Below are 15,974 nucleotides of genomic sequence, written 5' to 3' on the forward strand. Positions count from 1 at the left end.
CTGGTGAGCTTGGGAACTCAAAAAGGCCTGGGCGTCCACGGATGACAACAGTGGTGGATGATCGCCGCATACTTTCTTTGGTGAAGAAGAACCCGTTCACAACATCAACTGAAGTCCAGAACACTCTCAGTGAAGTAGGTATATCTGTCTCTAAGTTAACAGTAAAGAGAAGACTCCATGAAAGTAAATACAAAGGGTTCACATCTAGATGCAAACCATTCATCAATTCCAAAAATAGACAGGCCAGAGTTAAATTTGCTGAAAAACACCTCATGAAGCCAGCTCAGTTCTGGAAAAGTATTCTATGGACAGATGAGACAAAGATCAACCTGTACCAGAATGATGGGAAGAAAAAAGTTTGGAGAAGAAAGGGAACGGCACATGATCCAAGGCACACCACATCCTCTGTAAAACATGGTGGAGGCAACGTGATGGCAACGTGATGGCATGGGCATGCATGGCTTTCAATGGCACTGGGTCACTTGTGTTTATTGATGACATAACAGCAGACAAGAGTAGCCGGATGAATTCTGAAGTGTACCGGGATATACTTTCAGCCCAGATTCAGCCAAATGCCGCAAAGTTGATCGGACGGCGCTTCATAGTACAGATGGACAATGACCCCAAGCATACAGCCAAAGCTACCCAGGAGTTCATGAGTGCAAAAAAGTGGAACATTCTGCAATAGCCAAGTCAATCACCAGATCTTAACCCAATTGAGCATGCATTTCACTTGCTCAAATCCAGACTTAAGACGGAAAGACTCACAAACAAGCAAGACCTGAAGGCTGCGGCTGTAAAGTCCTGGCAAAGCATTAAGAAGGAGGAAACCCAGCGTTTGGTGATGTCCATGGGTTCCAGACTTAAGGCAGTGATTGCCTCCAAAGGATTCGCAACAAAATATTGAAAATAAAAATATTTTGTTTGGGTTTGGTTTATTTGTCCAATTACTTTTGACCTCCTAAAATGTGGAGTGTTTGTAAAGAAATGTGTACAATTCCTACAATTTCTATCAGATATTTTTGTTCAAACCTTCAAATTAAACGTTACAATCTGCACTTGAATTCAGTTGTAGAGGTTTCATTTCAAATCCAATGTGGTGGCATGCAGAGCCCAACTCGCGAAAATTGTCACTGTCCAAATATTTTTGGACCTAACTGTAGATAATAATGGCCAGCCAGCTATCTATGTACTTTGTCTGGGGGCATGGCAGCTTCTCCATGTATGAAATTTTATAGCATAATGTATTATGGAATGATGTATAATGGCTCAATGTTTTATGGCACCATATATTATGACAATTCAACTTACTATTGGTATTTGTGCTGCATTAACACCATGTATGCACATGGCACAATGTATAGTGGCACCGAGTATTATGGAATGATGTATTATGGCTTGATGTGTATTTGCACGATCTGTTAGGGCACAAAGTTATATAAAATTATGTTTTAAGGCATGATGTATTATGGCACATGGTAAAATGTATTATGGCACATAGCACGATGTATTATTGCACATGGCGCCATTGTTTTGTATGGCATAGTGTGTATGGCATAGTGTATTATGGCACCTTTTATTATGGCACAATGTTTTATGGCTTGATGTATAATGACACATGGCACAATGTATTATGTAACTTCTATTTCATTGCAATTTCTTTCTTGGACAATGCATACCTGAATTTAAGAACACCTGTTGATTATTTAACTTTTTCTTGGGGGGAAGGCCCATTCAGACTTTTGCTATGGGGTTTCAGATACCAAACATATACTTTTTTCATTCTTATTTAAGTGGGGAAAAAAAAATCATACATTTGCAAAAAAAAAAATGCTTCTGTGACTTTTTTTCTGAGACCAAAAATGTTTTACATTTTCGGCATGTTGATCTGTGTGATGTCTTATTTTTTGTACCCTAAGCTTACAATTTTACTGATACCATTTTGGAGTCGATACGATATTTTGATCAGTTATTACATTTTATTTAAATGTTGTAACTGTCAAAAACATAATTCTGCCATTTTGATTTTTCTTTCTCATTACATAATTTACCGATAAGGTTTATATATATATATATTTTTATACTTCAGGATTTTACAAAACTAGCAATACCAAATATGTGTATTTTTTAATTGATTTATTTTTAATGGAGAAAAAGGGTGGTGACTTAAGCTTTTAGGTTTTTTAAAAATTTTTTAATAATTTTTAAAACATTTTTATAACTTTACACTGTATTTGTTAGCCCCCTTATGAGACTTAAAGCTGTGATCATCTCATTGCTTGTACTATACATAGCAGTGCATTAGCACTACTATGTATAGTGAAAATCACAGTCTCCTATGAACACCAACTAAATGGTGACTTTCAGAAGAAAAACATCATGACAAGCATGGGGCGATTTTAGCAGACTGCCAGCTTTCATGGCAACTTATCAAATCTACATGTTTACATCACAAGTGTGCTGATGGGCACATAGAATGACTGTCCCCCAGAGATTGGCAGAGGCATTTAACATGAATAATTCAATCATCATCTGCCGGGAAATGTGCAGCCCACATCAAAGTCAGTAACAAAACATATGATGTAACTGTATGTCATATGTCAGGAAGGGGGTTAAAGAATAATGCAGAACCTGTACATTATATTTCACCACAGTCTGTTTTTGGACTTTTTCTATGTAATATCACAGTCATCTTATCATAAGGAACAAATGATTACACATAAAAATACCTAGATGTCACAAAAGAAATTCTTACACATAGAATTAAAAAAAATAAGATTGTCTTTAAATGATACAAACTACAGTGTTATAAACATGAAATCCATAAACTAAAGTTATAAATTGAGAGAATAGGCCTATTAAAATAAAAAATAAAACTGTGAAATAATTTTTTATTCCATTCCTATTTAAACTCCGTAGACTGAAAATTTGTCAGAATAAAAACCTAGCTTTTATTTTTTAATTTCTTCTTTTTTTGCAGAGATATTTGCATGTAAAGTTTATATTCCATTTCATGCTAAGCCAAAGAGTGTTTCCTTAGATTCTTCTTTGGGGCTGGTTACCTTTTTCTTTGACATGACGTTGACCAATCATAATTAGTCTCTAGCAGCTTTCATTTCACAGCGGTTAGTGTGCGGGGGAGCAGGGCAGACAGTGCCTTGAGATGAAAGCTGCTCGAGGTGTTTGTAATTACCTATAGCTCTCCACATATGGTGCTACAGAGAGCAGAGATGTGTGTCATTACGTCTCTTAGGCTATGCGCGCATGCTACGTTTTTTTGACGCTGTTTTTTGTGCGTTTTTGCCCACAAAATACGCACAAAAACGCACTAGTGGAAAGAATGCACCGGTAAAAACAAATGAGTTTTTACCGCATTTCGATGCATTTTGCTGCGTTTTTGTTCCTGCGTTTTGCTGCGTTTTTTTTTTTTTTGCAGAAAAATGGAGAAAATTATTGACATTGTTTTTTTTTTGTCAGCTTAAAAACGCAGCTAAAAAAAAAGCACTGTGTGGACATCAATAATGAAAACTCATAGACATTGCTGGGGAAGCAATGTCATGCAGTTTTCTGACCAAAAACGCACTCAAAAAACGTGGCGAAAAACGCACAGTGCGCACATAGCCTTACAGAAAAAGCCTGTCCTTAGATTTTTGGGAGCGTTATTTTTTCTCCCCTGCATGACGCCTCGTGCTTATGATTGGTTAATGTCATACGGAGGGAAAAGAATCTGCCCCATATGTGTTAATAGCTCCTTGGTCTTACTATAAATTAGAATCTAAATTTTGCAAGGAATTATTTTCGAACCCAAGGGGAGAAATTAAAGAATAAAAATTACCTGTTATATAGCTATGCAGCCAATATGATGTGGCCAGTTTAACATGCACAAATTTGTGAACGCCCTAAGGGGCACTTTGCACACTATGACATCGCAGCTGCGATGTCGGTGGGGTCAAATCGAAAGTGACGCACATCCGGCGTCGCAGTCGATATCGGAGTGTGTAAATCCTTTGATTTGATACGATTAACGAGCGCAAAAGCGCTGTTATTGTATCATCGGCGTAGGATCCGGCATTTCCATGAATTGGGAAATACCGATGTTGCGATGTTGTTTCTCGTTCCTGCGGCAGCACACATCACTGTGTGAGAAGCCGCAGGAGCAAGTAACATCTCCTACCTGCATCCTGCAGCTCACGCCGGCTATGCGGAAGGAAGGAGGTGGGTGGGATGTTTACGTCTCGCTCATCTCCGCTCCTCCGCTTCTATTGGCCGCCTGCCGTGTGACATCGCTATGACGCCGCACGACCTGCCCCCTTAATAAGGAGGCGGTTCGCCGGCCAGAGCGACGTCGCAGGGCAGGTGAGTGCATGTGAGGCTGCCGTAGCGATAATGTTTGCTACGACAGCTATCACTATGATATCGCAGCTGCGACGGGGGCGGGGACTACCATGCACGGCATCGCAGCATCGGCTTGCGATGTCGTAGTGTGCAAAGTGCCCCTTAGCGTCCTTCAACTAGGCAAATAAAGAGGTTATAGCTCGTGGATGCACTGAGATGAAAAAATGAATTGTGTTTTCCATGCTAAAATGGCCTTCATCCACAATTAATGGGGCAGATCTACCCCATTTATTTATGACATAGCTACGAGATATGCTGTTACCACAGAATATGCCATAAATGTCTGCTAGACGTGGTTCTCACCAGTAGGATCCATATCTGTCTTAAAAACAGGGTCCCGTCATGCGTAATAGAGAGGTGGCTGCGCATGTGCCACTATTCACTAGGAAATTGGTGAGCAAGCATGCTATAAATATTTGAGATGGGGGTCTTTGGATAGGTTAATAGGGAGATCTGGAAATCTGAGGCTTGTGTTCTGTCTTAGGTCTTGCCTCAGAATTTCCATCTAAGCTGAAGCCAAGGAAAAGAAATGTAACTGTATTTGTACAGTTTTTATGCTTTAATAGTGGAAACATGTAATAATCATAGTAGTATCACGAAATATGAAGGCACTGATGATCTTTTCACTGTTAGGAATTCTCTTTCAATAATAGTCATTGTCTTATGTTTTTTCCCCGATATCTATTAACCTTTTTTTCTCCTATTCTTCTAGCCGTCCTGAGAAGGTGTGCCTGTGTCCTTTCCTGCCGCCTCATCCTCTCAGTGTTTCCACAGGTTTATACATTGTTCAGCACCCGGCTGAGGTGAGTAGAGATATGGGAAAGGTTCAAGTTCATTCACCAGGTCTGCTCTAGAGTTGTGGGAAAAGATCGCACATTATCTCCCATCATCTCCAACTTCCTGCTGTGCCGAGAGCTGACGTAATTAGTGCTTTCTTTTTAACAGTTGACCTGTTATTTCCATATCTGTTTTGTGTTAAAGACAGTGAATAGGTAAAGCGACATTTTAATTTTTATTTAATAAATCAATAGTAAACAGGACAATAAGCTACTTTGTAATATATCTTATCAGTTAAATTTGCTTCTTTCTCTGCCATAATTCATCAGTCATTACCAAAATTCTTAATTCTGAGGTAAAATCTGTATTAAGTGAAGACTTTCCATTACTGAGATATTGGAGATGAGAGCTGCCACTGAGGAGAGTCTACAGTGGGGAAATTAAGGATTTGATACACTGCTGATTTTCCAAGTTTTCCCACCTACAAAGAATGGAGAGGTCTGTAATTGTTATCATAGGTACACTTCAACTGAGACAGGCAGAATAATTAGTGATGAGTGAACACCGTAATATTCGTAATCGCTATACTCGTAACGAGTACTTTATAATACTCACCTATTCGCACTGAATAGTGAGTACAATGCAAGTCAATTGGAAATGAGAGTAATTGTCTGCTGGACCCAACAAAGAGGTCTAGGGGATGGGAAAGTAATGAAGCTGAATGGGGAGAGCTTGGAGAATGTGCCTGCATATATATATCTATATCTCTCTCTTGCTCTCTCTCTCTCTCCCCATTTCACTCTCACTCCCGCTCTCTCTCCCGTTCTCTCTCTTTGCCATTCTCTCTCTCCCGTTCTTTCTCTCTCTTTCCCATTCTCTTTCTCTCGCTCTCTCACTCCCGGTCTCTCTCTCAATTGGAAATAAGAGTAATTGTCTGCTGGACCCAACAAAGAGGTCTGGGGGATGGGAAAGTAATGAAGCTGAATGGGGAGAGCTTGGAGAATGTGCCTGCATATATATATATCTATATCTCTCTCTTGCTCTCGCTCTCTCCCCCTTTCACTCCCGCTCTCTCTCCCGTTCTCTCTCTTTGCCATTCTTTCTCTCCCGTTCTTTCTCTCTCTCTCTCACTCTCTCTCAATTGGAAATTAGAGTAATTGTCTGCTGGACCCAACAAAGAGGTCTGGGGGATGGGAAAGTGATGACGCTGAATGGGGAGAGCTTGAAGAATATGCCTGCATATATACATATCTATAGCTCTTTCTTGCTCTCTCTCTCTCCCCCTTTCACTCTCCCACGTGCTATCTTTCCCATTCTCTCTATCCCGTTCATTCTCTCTCCCGCTCTCTCTCTCCCGCTCTCTCTCTCTCCCCCGCTCTCTCTCGCTCTCCCACTCCTGTGATCGATAAGTATGAAGCGCGGCTAGCCAATCAAACAAATGCAACAAGCAAAATGGCTGCGGCGTTACTGTGATTGGTTAAGAAGCTCAGCATGTTTAGTGGCTGCAAATCAGACGCCAAATCTGCTGGGCGGGACATACAAATATCGTGAGGTGAGTACGCAAAAACTCACAATGTAACGAGTAAAGGCTACTTTACACGCTGTGATATCGGTCCCGATGTCGCTAGTGTGGTTACCCGCCCCCATCTGTTGTGCGACACGGGCAAATCGCTGCCCGTGCCGCACAACATCGCGCAGACCCGTCACACATACTTACCTGCCCGGCGACGTCGCTGTGACCGACGAACCGCCTCCTTTCTAAGGGGGCGGTCCGTGCAGCGTCACAGCGACGTCACTGAGCGGCCGCCCAATAGAAGCGGAGGGGCGGAGATGAGTGGCCGGAACATCCCGCCCACCTCCTTCCTTCCTCATAGCGGCTGGGAGGCAGATAAGGAGAGGTTCCTCGTTCCTGCGGCGTCACACATAGCGATGTGTGCTGCCGCAGGAGCGACGAACTACATCGTTACTGCTGCAGTAACGATAATCGAGAATGGACCCCCATGTCACCGATGAGCGAATTTGCTTGTTTTTGCAACGATGCAAAATCGCTCATCGGTGTCACACGCAGCAACATCGCTAATTCGGCCGGATGTGCGTCACAAATTCCGTGACCCCAACTACTCCGCATTAGCGATGTCGCAGCGTGTAAAGTCCCCTTTACCCAAATACCATACTATCTGTGCAAGTAGCGAATAGTAAAGATTACACTTGCTCATCACTAAAAATAATAAAAAAAATCCAGAAAACCCAATTGTATGATTTTTATGCAATAAACTTGCATTTGATTGCATGAAATAAGTTTTTGATCATCTACCAAAGAGCAAGAATTCTGGCTCTCACAGATCTGTTCATTTTTGTTTAAGAAGCTCTGCTACTCTGCACTCATTACCTGTATTAATTTGGAGGACATGTAGCAGCAAAACGTTGTCGCAGATAAAAATATTCCACTCCCACAGCAGGGAGCAGAGTCAGGGGTTTGCTTACCGACTCAACAGCCCTGGTCCATGGTATGCAAAATTATCCAGACATTTACAACACATGACACTGTAGCTAATCTTGTATGTTTATGGCAGATAAAAATTGATGAAAGTTTGCAACTTAGGATGTTTTGGATGGAAATGCAGTTCCAATCAAGTAACAAAGAAATTCAATCTGTCAACATTTGAATGAAATTAAACATTATGACAGCGGACCCAGGAGGACCCGACTGCTCACAGAGACATAAAAAAGCTAGACTGCAGTTTACCAAAATGTATGCGAGTAAGCCAAGAATCTTCGTAGGAAAGCGTCTTAGGGACAGATGAGACCAAGATTGAGCTTTTTGGTAAACCCCATCATTCTACTGTTTACCAAAAATGAATTGAAGGCTACAAAGAAAAGTGCACAGTACCTTCAGTTAAATATGGTGAAGGTTCAAAGATGTTTTTGGGTTGTTTTGCTGCCTATGGCACTGGATGCCTTGACTGTGTGCAAGGCATCATGAAATCTGAAGATTACTAAAGGATTTTGGGTCGCATTGTAGCTCCCAGTGTCAGAAAGCTGGGTTCATGTTCTAGGTCATGGGTATTCCAGTAGGACAATGACCCCAAACGTACTCAAGAAGCACCCAGAAATGGATGGACACAAAGTGCTGGAGTATTCAGAAGTGGCAAGCAATGAATTTGGATCTAAATCCCATTGAACACCTGTGGAGAGATCTTAAAATTGCTGTTGAGAGAAGGCAGCTTTCAAATATGAGACCTGGTGGAGTTTGCAAAGACAAGTGGGTCAAAATTCCAGCTGAGCGGTGTAAGAAGCTTGTTGATGGTTATAGGAAGCGATTGTCGTTATTTATTCCAAAGGATGTTCAACCAAAAATTATGTTGAGGGTGCCAACAATTTTGTCCTGCCCATTTTTGGAGTTTTGTATGAAATTATGTCCAATTTAGCTTTTTTTCTCTGATTTTGTGTGCTGTTTCAATACACATAAAAGGAAATAAACATTTGTATGACAAAACATGTAATAATTTTCTTTGAGAAAAATTCATTTTCTGGAAGATTTTCAAGAATGCCAATACTTTAGTCCATGACTGTATTCCAAGTAATAAAATGTAAAGGGAATCTGGCAGCACAAAATAACTGTTAATATCAAGCACAACACTTTGTAGTGGACATATCTCTAATAAAAGGTTATCACTGAGTATGCTAAAAATCTTACTTTACTTAAAATAGCTATTCTAGGTGTACTCTCAGTTCACCATCTCACCTTCTTGTTTATCACCTGTCTGCCCCTCTGGTTGTTGTAAAGCTAGAGCTGTCAATTAAAGATGATGAGCGTGAAAATAGTTGGAAACCATGGCGGTGGGAAGGTGCATTGAGCTGCCTCATTAGCTTATTTGAATAAAGGCCAATTTTGATCAAACACAACAGCAGATTTGTATATGAATGCCCCATATGAGGTCCTGTGCTTAGTTCAGGGGTAGACATATTGGTGCAATCTGTGCAGCCTTAGAGGTGGGGGGGGCATTTCCACTTTCAAAACAGGTGGGATTGTGAATTTTTATGAGTTATCAGACTGAAAAGGACTCATATACTGTTCTTACATAGGCGCGCGTTTCTGTCTGTGTGACGCCCTGGGCAAGCTAGGGGTCACAGGTCACAACACCACACGCACCCCACATTCCCTGCAGGCACCCCGAAGTCAAAACAAAAATCCTTGTTGCCTTCCTCCAGGGGCTGGTGTCCACACCAGGGGGTGGGCCAGGCGGTTGGCTCCACCCACCGAGGAGTTCACAGCTCTGGAGGCGGGAAAACCAGGCAGATTAGCTTGAGAGTGGAAAGTGAAAGGAAGTGAAGTGAAGTGGTAGAGGAGCTAAAGTAAGAGCAACAGAGAAAGTGACAGAAAGAAGCCTGAAGTTAGTCCGGGTGTGTGCCCCTGCGCCCCTGCACCTCCACAGGCCCCCTGCCCGCCTGCCCACCATCCCAACTCCATCCCTGGGCCCCGGGATCACCAACCCCTACCCACGGAGGGGCAACACAAGAACTGGCTGCTCCATACCATCACTCCCGGGATCCCCAGCCAGAGCAGCGGTGGTGTACACTCAATCACCACAACCGTGGGTGGCGTCACGGACAATAAACAATCCCCACACCCAAACCCCCCTTTCACTCACGGGCGAGGAGCGCCGCTAGAGTCCCCGGGATCCGGCCCATCGTTCGAGCCACCGAGCAGCCGCAGGCCGCAGCAGCCGCGGCATCCGGACCCGAGCAGTGGGAGAGCGCGGCGTCCCCTCCTCCGCCCGCGACAACTTGGCGTCACAAACAGGATCCTACCGCTCTGCTGTTTGGTAGAGGTGCGCCTTGTTACCGCCGGAGGTGTCCGGCCAGAAAATTTCAGAAGCCGCCATCTTTGGCGCGAAAAGTCCCCGCTCGAGCGTCTTCTCAAGTAGTGGAGGCGCGAAGGCCAAAACCCCGCCCCGACAGAGGAGGGGCCGGAAAGAAGCTAAGGGGGACGCGATGGCGGCTGGCTGCATGTGAACGCAGCTATAAAAGCAGGGACGCCAGGACTCTGCAGTCACCCTGTTCCTGGAAGAAGTCACCAGCAGAATGTGGATGCCGTCCCGCAGCACCGTATCCCCCGCGCCGGGAACCGCGGCGTGGGTGGAGATCCGGACCGCGCAGCTCTATCAAAGGCTGCAGGTCAAGATGCAGCTCCTCATGGAGGAGTGGGAGGCCGACATGGCGGACGTTATAGCGACCGTGCGGAGACGTGAGGAGGAAGCTGAGGAAGAGAGAGTGAGTGACCCACGCCCCGATGCCCTTGAAGGGCCGGTTATCGCGGCTGCGGGACCCGGTCCAAGCCCTCTCGCCCTGTTACCTCCCTCGCCACCCGTCTCGGAAGCTGTGACCCCGCCACTAGGCCCGCTGCCACCGCAACCGGTAGCGATACCCAGCATGCCCGCCCCGGCGGGCCGACCTGTAGCCGGAGCCCGTAGCAAGTCGGAAGTGCTGCCATGGAAGGCCCCGAAGTCTGCACCGAAGGCGGCCCCTGAGAAGTCCCCCGAGCCGGAGCTGATGACCCGTTCCGAGCCGGAGGCCCAGCTGCGGAAAGCCCCTGTGCCCATCCCCCACACCTCGGCTGAGGTAGCGCCGGGTTGTCGCTGCAAAGCGGCGCCCAAGGCCAAGACGCTGCGGGACCTGCCGCCCAGATCCCTGACAGTGGGCAGCGTCCAAAATGTCTCGCGGGGCCCGACCCGTGCGCCGGAGCTCGCAGCAGCACCGTATTGGGACAGGGAGCCGGTACCGCTGGGTCCGGAGATCGGTGAAAGGGAGAAAAAGAAAGCCGAATTGGTGGCACGGGCAATCCGAGAGAATGAGAACCTCCGCCAGGCGACGTTCCGTTTCCGGGGCCCGCTGTATGAAGGACAGGTGAGGCGGTTTGATGTCCGCCGGGGCTATGGGTTTATCTATGAACCGGGCCTGGAGGCCGAAGTGTTTATAGCCCGGCGGGACGTGAATGCCCACCTGCCCGAGGAGCACCCCGGCCGTAACCTGATGCCGGGTGACATCGTGCAGTATACCCGGCACTGTGGAGAGAGGGGGTGGTTCGCCCTAGATGCAAAACTGAGGGGCAGCCAGGAGAGCCGAGTGAGTTCTGCACCCCCTCCCTCGGATGAAGCTGAATATCCGGAGTAATGGCAGCGGAGCACCGTTGTCCCGTCCCCGTTGGGACCACCACTCTGTTTGTTTGAAAAGTTTGAAAAATGATGAAAATGATGATTACCGAAAAGTAACCAGATTATCTACCGTGATTGAGAGAAAATCGGCTGTTGCCGGCACCGTTGTCCCCGTGGGGACCGTTTAAAAAGTTGCATGGAGAACTTTCCATGGACAAGCCCGTGAACTTGCAGGGCAACCACAAACGTTAGTGGCATGTAAATAAGTTGTTTTACCGTTACCGTTTCCGCAATGCCGCCTCCGTAGAGGCAGGTTAGAGGGAGGGCCCGCAGTAGAGCCGGCTGGGGCCCAGCCACCACAGGAACCGGTGGCTACCCTCTGGAGGGGAAGGACAGATCCCGCTCGGGTAACTTGTGCTGGACTTGGGTCAGGGGGTGCTGCCTGGGTTTTAGGGGCAGCATCAGGGCCAGGTTGCTTGGGTGGGAGATAGCGGAGACCGTAACCGTAAACCGTTTGCAACGTTTAAGAATTGAACCTCCCGATGTGGGAGGATGCCATAAATTGTATATATGTTACCGTTTTTCTATTTTTCCAGAAAACAAAAAGGAAAATAAAACCGGTGTTGGACGGGCAGCCCGAGGACGGTCTGCGTTTTGCTAGGGGGAATGTGACGCCCTGGGCAAGCCAGGGGTCACAGGTCACAACACCACACGCACCCCACATTCCCTGCAGGCACACCGAAGTCAAAACAAAAATCCTTGTTGCCTTCCTCCAGTGGCTGGTGTCCACACCAGGGGGTGGGCCAGGCGGTTGGCTCCACTCACCGAGGAGTTCACAGCTCTGGAGGCGGGAAAACCAGGCAGATTAGCTTTAGAGTGGAAAGTGAAAGGAAGTGAAGTGAAGTGGTAGAGGAGCTAAAGTAAGAGCAACAGAGAAAGTGACAGAAAGAAGCCTGAAGTTAGTCCGGGTGTGTGCCCCGGACTGAGACAGCAAGGTTGGCAGACGGCGGTGACCGTCTGCAGACGAGACTGATTGGAGGTTGCCGAAAGGACCGTGGACGGGTGGTGACCCGGCGGTACTGGAGCGGTATACGAAGATTAGTCAGCACCAGGGCAGGGGCCTTTCGGATCCCGGCAAGGCTAGGAGTCGCCATAATTTGCCAAATCCGTCAGTGAAGGGGACGACTGTCTCTCAACAACTAAGTCCCGATTGAAGGCAACAGTCCGACCGTAAAGGGGAGACACCGCCACCGCCAAGGCACCAGTTTCCCAGGGCCAGCGCCTGCGGGCAAGAGTGGAGCTCCTCCGGTTCATATCCAGGCCGGGGAGCGGGTTACCAGTGGGAACCCATCGCAACCAAACAACAACATATAGGTGCAGGAAAGAAACCGTCACCGTCACCTGCAGGGGATATCAGCAGCGCAACCGTCTAAGGGACCCGTCCAACCAGCCGTTTGTTTACCGAGAACTGTGTCGTGTTTACTGGCTGAGTGAGTACCTCCGTGCCGTGTGGCACAGCACTGCCCCTGCGCCCCTGCACCTCCACAGGCCCCCTGCCCGCCTGCTCACCATCCCAACTCCATCCCTTGGGCCCCGGGATCACCAACCCCTACCCACGGAGGGACAACACAACAACTGGCTGCTCTATACCATCACTCCCGGGATCCCCAGCCAGAGCAGCGGTGGTGTACACTCAATCACCACAACCGTGGGTGGCGTCACGGACAATAAACAATCCCCACACCCAAACCCCCCTTTCACTCACGGGCGAGGAGCGCCGCTAGAGTCCCCGGGATCCGGCCCATCGCTCGAGCCACCGAGCAGCGGCAGGCCGCGTCAGCCGCGGCAGCCGGACCCGAGCAGTGGGAGAGCGCGGCGTCCCCTCCTCCACCCGCGACATCTGCGTCTGCCAGTGGCTTAGCTTGAATGTTCATTTTGTGCTGATAGATTCCTTCTTAGGCCATGTGTATACATTGTGTTTTTATTGCGTTTTTTTATGTGGTTTTGAGTGCTGATTTGTCACAGAACCTAAAGGGAATCCTGATGTCAGCAAAGTCATTGAGAGTCCTGAAGTTTCGTGCGCATGATGGGTATTTTCCCTTTTTAGATTTGGTACAGAGAAAATAAATCCACAACATGTCAATTCTTTCAGCGTTTTTGCTCCAGATTTCACTCATTCTAATGAATGGTAAGAATCTGCACCAAAAACACACCAAAAACACGGCAAAATGCGTGTTTTTGCCTTTGCATTTTTTCTGCCAAGAGATGCAGAAACGGTGCAGAAATTTCTGTACCAAATCCTAAACATGTGCACTACCCTGAAGGAGATATCAAATATTCTAGAGTTTGATTAGAAAATGAAGCGGCATGTTTATTTAGGGATAAAAAAAGCATTTTAACCCAAAGTTTAGGACATACCATATTGTTTGTTAGCAAAAGAGACATTCCTCGCCTTGTAGATTGTCATTTTTGCAAAAAGAATGCATTCAGAAATAAACAGGTATACAGTGCATTCACTGGGCTTTGGGCCAGCAAGTAATTCAGAGCACCTACTACACAAGGGACATAGACTTAAGGTACCGTCACACATAACGAGATCGCTAGCAAGATTGCTGCTGAGTCACGGTTTCTGTGATGTAGTAGCGATCCCGTTAGCGATCTTGTTATGTGGGACACCTACCAGCGATCAGGCCCCTGCTGTGAGATCTCTAGTCGTTGCAGAATGGTCCAGGCAATTTTCTTCAAAGGCGATGTCCTGCTGGGCAGGACACATCGCTGTGTTTGACACTGTGTGACAGGGTCACAGTGACTGCTGAGATCGTTATACAGGTCGCTACTGCGACCTGTATTGTTCCTGCATCGCTGGTAAGATCTGACTGTGTGACATCTCACCTGCGACCTCCCAGCGACTTACCTGCTATCCCTATCAGGTCGCATCATTTTCGGGATCGCTGGTAAGTCGTTGTGTGTGACTGGGCCTTTACCTTCATGGGCATAATATGCATTGATAAGTTCTTTTTCGTATACACTTCACTGGGCTTATCAACCTTGCAAATTCATGTATGAACTAGTTTTTTGATAATGCCTGTGTAAATTGTTGCTGGTTTGATGGCGTCATTATTAGTGATGAGCAAATACTATTCGGGTACAGATTATTTGTACTGAATACCTAGTACTATTCCAGCATTCGTCAGGAATAACTAACTTAATGTAAGTCAATGGGGAACCGGAGCATTTTTTTGGGAAATCCTCAAGAAAAATGCTCGTGTCCGCCATTGACTTACATTAGGTTCATTATTCGTGGTTAGATATGAGCGAACCTTTGGGAGTTCGGTTTAGAAGGTACAGTTGAAACATAGATAAGGTTCGGTTTGGGACCCTGACTTGATCCGAACCTCAATGGAAGTCACTAATTGACCAGTTTGTGTCTCCTTCCACATACTGCCAGCCATAAACAGAGTAATTCCGGGGCAGGGTGGACAGGGTTTTTCAATTGTTTTTTGTGTGCACACTACATCAGATCATACTGTTGTTACCTCCAGTGTGCGCCGGTCAAACACTGCAATCGGCTCGCACTGGGCTGAGCATTGAGCGTACCCGAGCACAGTGCAGCTCGCTTCAGTCATTTGCACAAGTAACTCTCTCGTAGTTCGAACGTGAACTTTGTTTTTCTCTTTTAGTCTGTGTTCAAACCCGAACCTCAGGTTCGCTTATCTCTATTCACGACAAATACTGGAATAGTGCTAAGTAGAGCGTGTGGTGCCCCTGAAAAAGGTACCCGAAACGCGCGTCGGGCGTGGACCCTGGACCGGCTCCCTTACTTGCTTCGATCTCCGGTATGTACCCTAAACACTGTGTTTGAATCGGATTTGCCTTGAGCATCCCGGTTCAGTATTTGCACTACCCGGTATCATAGCCAGGTGGAGGGAGTTTACTTACTATGCTGGGGGATAACCTAGGGGTTATTTTGAGTGGCAATTAGCCTTATATTTTCCCAGGCATAGTTTATACACCTCCTGTCCGGTCTTGGTCCCCACGTTGGTGAGGTTCTAATGTCCTCATAACTGATGATTACTAGTAACCAGGAGTATGTGTGTGCACTCCTGTTTTATTTTGTGTGTACATTTATGAATAAAATTTCGGATAAATCATATTCCATTGTGTGGTCTCACATATTTTGGAATAGTGCTAAGTAGTATTTAGTGTTAGCTCATCACTAGTCATTATGTGTCCGCACACATGCTATTTTTGGAGTGCATGGGAGGATTCCATCTTGTACAGATAATAAATAGTGGGGATCTGACACCTAGCACCTTAGTCGATCAGTTGTTTACATCCTGTGTTTGATTTTTATAAGAATAGGTCTTCAATATCGCAGTGATGGAAAACCCCTTTAATATGCCAGAAACCTTGTTTGTTTCACATAAAGAACAACAAACTGTTTGGACACATTCATCTAGCTGGTAATTGATGGGTGGGCTACCCCTGTTGTGTGTAGCTCTCATTATTATAGTCTGTTGGAGACATGGAAATAGCAGAGCACACTTCTCATTTGGTCAGAGTTCAGGACTCTTTTTACCTATTTATGATATGTTTGCAGATTATTAGGCTAGTTTATATAAGGGTATTGTTTCCAAAATTATCCCC

At 46.1% G+C, this 15,974-nt stretch overlaps 1 protein-coding gene across 1 annotated transcript in view; it reads left to right on the plus strand.

The window, feature by feature from the left end:
- DTWD2 (DTW motif tRNA-uridine aminocarboxypropyltransferase 2) overlaps positions 1–15,974 on the plus strand; it is a 382,802-nt gene that overhangs the window by 146,553 nt on the left and 220,275 nt on the right. Inside the window, exon 3 of the mRNA XM_075341886.1 lies at positions 5,108–5,198. Within this exon, the coding sequence (XP_075198001.1) occupies positions 5,108–5,198 (91 nt within the window). The remainder of the gene's footprint in view (positions 1–5,107; positions 5,199–15,974) is intronic.

Source organism: Anomaloglossus baeobatrachus, chromosome 1, assembly GCF_048569485.1.
Source record: "Anomaloglossus baeobatrachus isolate aAnoBae1 chromosome 1, aAnoBae1.hap1, whole genome shotgun sequence".
In the NCBI taxonomy this organism is placed as follows: Eukaryota; Metazoa; Chordata; class Amphibia; order Anura; family Aromobatidae; genus Anomaloglossus; species Anomaloglossus baeobatrachus.